This window comes from Corvus brachyrhynchos, unplaced genomic scaffold (genome assembly GCF_000691975.1).
Source record: "Corvus brachyrhynchos isolate BGI_N302 unplaced genomic scaffold, ASM69197v1 scaffold150, whole genome shotgun sequence".
Lineage (NCBI taxonomy): Eukaryota > Metazoa > Chordata > Aves > Passeriformes > Corvidae > Corvus > Corvus brachyrhynchos.
Window position 1 is genome coordinate 1,156,652 of NW_008236162.1, and position 4,281 is coordinate 1,160,932.

General features: G+C 41.5%; 1 protein-coding gene across 2 annotated transcripts in view; it reads left to right on the forward strand.

The window, feature by feature from the left end:
• EBF2 (early B-cell factor 2) overlaps positions 1-4,036 on the forward strand; it is a 123,720-nt gene extending 119,684 nt beyond the window's left edge. Inside the window, exon 16 of one of the 2 annotated variants that reach the window (XM_008632478.2) lies at positions 315-4,036. In XM_008632478.2, coding sequence (XP_008630700.1) covers positions 315-346 — 32 coding nt within the window. In that variant the 3' untranslated portion in view covers positions 347-4,036. The remainder of the gene's footprint in view (positions 1-314) is intronic. The other variant, XM_017731659.1, reaches the window with a different exon arrangement.
• The last annotated feature ends 245 nt before the right edge of the window (positions 4,037-4,281 follow it).

Genomic DNA, 4,281 nt, shown 5'->3' on the forward strand with positions numbered 1-4,281 from the left:
GGCCGTGGGCACTTCCAGGGATCCAGGGGCAGCCCCAGCTGCTCTGAGAATTCCATCCCAGCCCTCCCACCCTCGCAGGAAGAAATTTCTTCCCTTTTCCCTTGGAATAGCCCTTTGCCCATTGCCTGTGTCACGGTCAGTTCTCACAGTTCTCATTACAGCACCCAAACATTTAAAGACACTAAAACTCTAATTTAACCTCAGATCAGGCCCTTCTGTGATTCCTGACTGCTCACAGGAGGATGAAGGGCTCGAATATATTTTGTTCCATAACATTTTGCCACAATTTCATCTTTTTCGCTTTTCTTTTTCAGCCATGACTGGTCTTGTCGTTCCCCCGATGTAAGGAAGGGGCAGCTTTGCTACTCTCCCTCTTCCCTTTTTTCCTCTTTTTTTTTCATTTTTCTTTTACAGCACAAAACTACTTATTGTGATGGACCACTAAAAGGAAAAAAATAGCACTACAAGCTCTTTTTTGGGGGAAAGCCAGGCCCAGGGAAAAAAAAAAAAGGAACATTTTTTATGGATTGGACAAGATAGAAGTCTGCATCTTTTACCTGTTTCATATTTCTGACACAACCACATCAACTCCTCAAACATTGGGAATGAAGAATCAGCAAGAGCCAGGATGAACAAGAGTTGGCAGGATGGAATCAGAAATGCAAAGTCTTTCCTGGAAGACACGAAAACCTTCCTAAGATTTGTAACATATTCGAAGGAAAAAAAGAAATTGGCAAAATGATTCAAGCTTGATATTTTGGATACAATTTGTTTTACTTTGTAGGGGTAAAAAAGTTGAAGTTTCTATTTTCTATGGAGCCTTTCAGATATCGATTTAGTTTATGCAGAAAAAACAATTCAACAAAACAGGGTACCAGCATGAAAGAATTTCTAGGACAAACAGACATGAATGATGGAACTTTGGTGTATGTGTGTATTTGCTTATAGTTTAACCTCTTTAAAAAAATGTAAGATGTTTTACAATTATTTAAATAAATAAACTTGTAACTTATTGTATGTAGAGGTAGAAATTAAACCCTTTTTTGGATTTTTTCCTCCAGTTGTACAATGAAGAAAGATGATGCAAAAATGTAGTGATAAGTTTGAGATATATTATTACTGCTGCAATTGCTCCTCACTGTTTTCCCCCTCTTACTGAATTCATGTGCAAGGATGTATAGGATTCTTTCTGATTAACAAAACCCTCAGAAACTTTTACCTACATTGTGCTAAACAGGTCATGTAGGAATTTTTCACCCTCCTCATCTTTCCCCCCTTTCCATTTTTTGCTTCAATTAAACTATTCAGGTACTAAGATTAACTGCTAAGTCTCAAAGACCCAGCTGACGAGTGAGTGGCACTTAGGGATTTGAGTGAATCGGATTTTTCATGAGGTACTGAGTTTATTTTATAGGTTCAATGTATGAATTAGGAGGGGAAGGGTTCTCTGGGGTTTTCCATGTAGTTAGAACACCTTAAATTCAGTTATGCTTCATATTAAGGGTGCATTTATAAAGGGTGAATATGTATTGGAATGATTTATGCACTTTTATCCTGAGTCATTAAAAATGGTAAGTATTTGCCAGTTATATAATGAAGTTCATAGAGGTAATCAATTGCTTTGAATTTTTCTGCATTTTAGCCTAAAAAAAGAGTTTAGTTCTCCTTTGCATCTCCTCTCCTGAAATTGGAAGGTGAGGACAAGTCTGATAAAATCAGTTACGAGTTATCCAACTAAACCAGAGAGCACTCAAAAGAATTTGGGTGTTGGAAAGCCATTTTTAGTGGGGAAAAAAATAAAAATCAGCTACACTACGGAGACCCCTCTAAAATTCACACAACTCACGGCTGCATGGAGAGTTGTTCCCATGGAAACACCTTGATGTTAATCAATAAACCCTAAATAAGGCCCCTGGATCTGAACTTGTCCATTTGCCCAGTAGTTTTATGGATGGGTAAGGAAAATTGTGTTCTTGGTGATCTTTAGGGATGGTAGAAGTTGTGATGGGCTCGGGATGGCCAAACTGGGACAACTTCCATGGCTGAGCTCATTTGGAGCTGTTGTGGAGCTGATTGGGATTAGAAAGAGCCAAAAATCCTCTCTGCAGATCCACAGCTCGATGATGATGGGAGGCTGAGGGGGGATCACCTGATGGAGCCTCACGTGAAGGACACGGTTTGCGCACAGGGCTGACTGTGCAGGAGAGTAGGGCACAGAATCAGAAAACCCTGAAATGATTGGGTTGGGAGGGACCTTAAAGCCCATCCAGTGCCACCCCTGCCATGGGCAGGGACACCTCCCACTGTCCCAGGCTGCTCCAAGCCCCGTCCAACCTGGCCTTGGGCACTTCCAGGGAAGGGACAAGGTCCTCCAAGTTCCCTTTCCTGGTGTAGTGCACAGGTCAGTTTATGGGCTAAATCCATTCACTGCACGTGGAGTTTTAAAGGAGGGACTGGAGACACCAACTGGGCTGCTCTGGCCATTCCTGAAGATGTCCCACTTGTTGGGAAGGGGCTTTGCTTTGCTGACTGTGCTGTGAGGTTTGGCATTGTCTTCATTCGGTGCCTTCTCAATGCCATTGAGTCCCATTTTGAAAAGGGCTAGGTGGGTTAATCTCTTCTACAACTCAAGGCCCAACTTCTATCAGCAAATCGACAATTTAAAGAGAGATTTGGTGAGAATAATGCGGGTTTAAGAAACATGGATAGAGTTAGGCTTTCACAGCCAGGCTACTGAAACTGAGTTCCAGAAAAAATGAAATCAAATAAATCCCTGTTAATTGCGACTGCAGGCTAATTGTCTCTACAGGTTCTCTGAGTGCCCTTTGTGCCACCAAGGATGTGGCAGTCACTGGAGGTCAACCAGCACCCCTGAAACCAAGGGAGCTCTGAAATACCAAGGAATCACAGATGTTTAAAAGTCTGGAGTTGTCACTGTACCTCTAATAACACAACGGGGCACAGGGTCTGACCTGGACATTCCAAACAGCAAAACAGCAACAACAAAACCCCCCAAGTATTTCGTATATTCATAGGTACTGGTATCCCAGCAGGGCTAAGTGGGAGGTCCAAATTCATGTTTGGAATTATGCATTTATCCAGGGATAAAAACGGATTAAGGACTGGGAGAGCTGGGATTAAAACTTCCATAAATTTCAGTGAAAACACATTGAGTTCTAATTCCAAAAATTGTCTTGATGAACCAGGCTCATTCTGTCAAACCCCTTCCTCCATTCCCACCTACTAAAATCCCCAAACAGCTCCAAAGTATGAAGATGGTGAATATTCCCCTTGTCCTTCTCTGTACAGGCTACTTCTAAAATTGATTATCAAATAGGCTCAACATTCTATGTCTGGCAAATATTCCAGATCAATAGGAATTTCCAGACCACCTGCTGGAGAGTAGCAGCTTGTTACTTTAAATCCTCTCCCTTTTTTTTAACAAATCAGATTTTCATTACAAAACCTCAGTCAGGAAGGTTTCCAATTAAAAAAACAAAAAGTGGTATTTCATGGGAAAAGCTGGGTTTTGTCCATCCTTCTGTGTTGTTCTTTCATAGTCAGCACAGGCACGTGAGAAAGGTCCACCACATCACTCAAATCCTGGGAAGATTCAGGGGGAAAAATGACAGTCTGGCAATAAAAAATAAAAAAATAAAAGGAAAGTTTCTGGAACACTGAACATTCCTTTCACCCTTCAGTTGTTTTTATCAGCTCTGTCCAGTTGCCCAAGTGGGAGAGCCATGAATCCAAGTGAAAAAGAGAAACCTCCCTAAAAAGCTGCTCCAGGAGAGGAACTGCCTGTGTTGATGCAAATATGAAAAATCTGGTTTGCTTTGAGCCAAAAGAAATGAAAACAAAAAACCCCCCAGGAATTATTTAGAGCCTGGATTTTGCTCATGCAGGGAAATCATGGTACTGGAGATGAGTGTAGAATTCATTGAGCTTTACAGAGAAAAACACCTGTAAATAAACACAGCCAGAAATCCTTGGCCATGGAAAAGGACTTTTGCAGTGGCAAAACACTCAACACAAAGGGAAAAAATGATGTAAAAACGGATGTGTGAGGATTTCTTCAGTGTAACAAGCAAACCTGCCCTCTTTGAGTGGTTGCTGTTGACAATTCCCTGAGAGTTTTCCTCTTTGCCACTGGGAAGACGGAAGTGTCGCAATAGGGAACGACAAATTTCATCAGAACTTTGGAAGAGTTGGTTTGATCTCCCAATTTATCTCAGTAGAGCACCTTCCTCTCCCTCTTTCTTTGCACACTTCCAATATGCA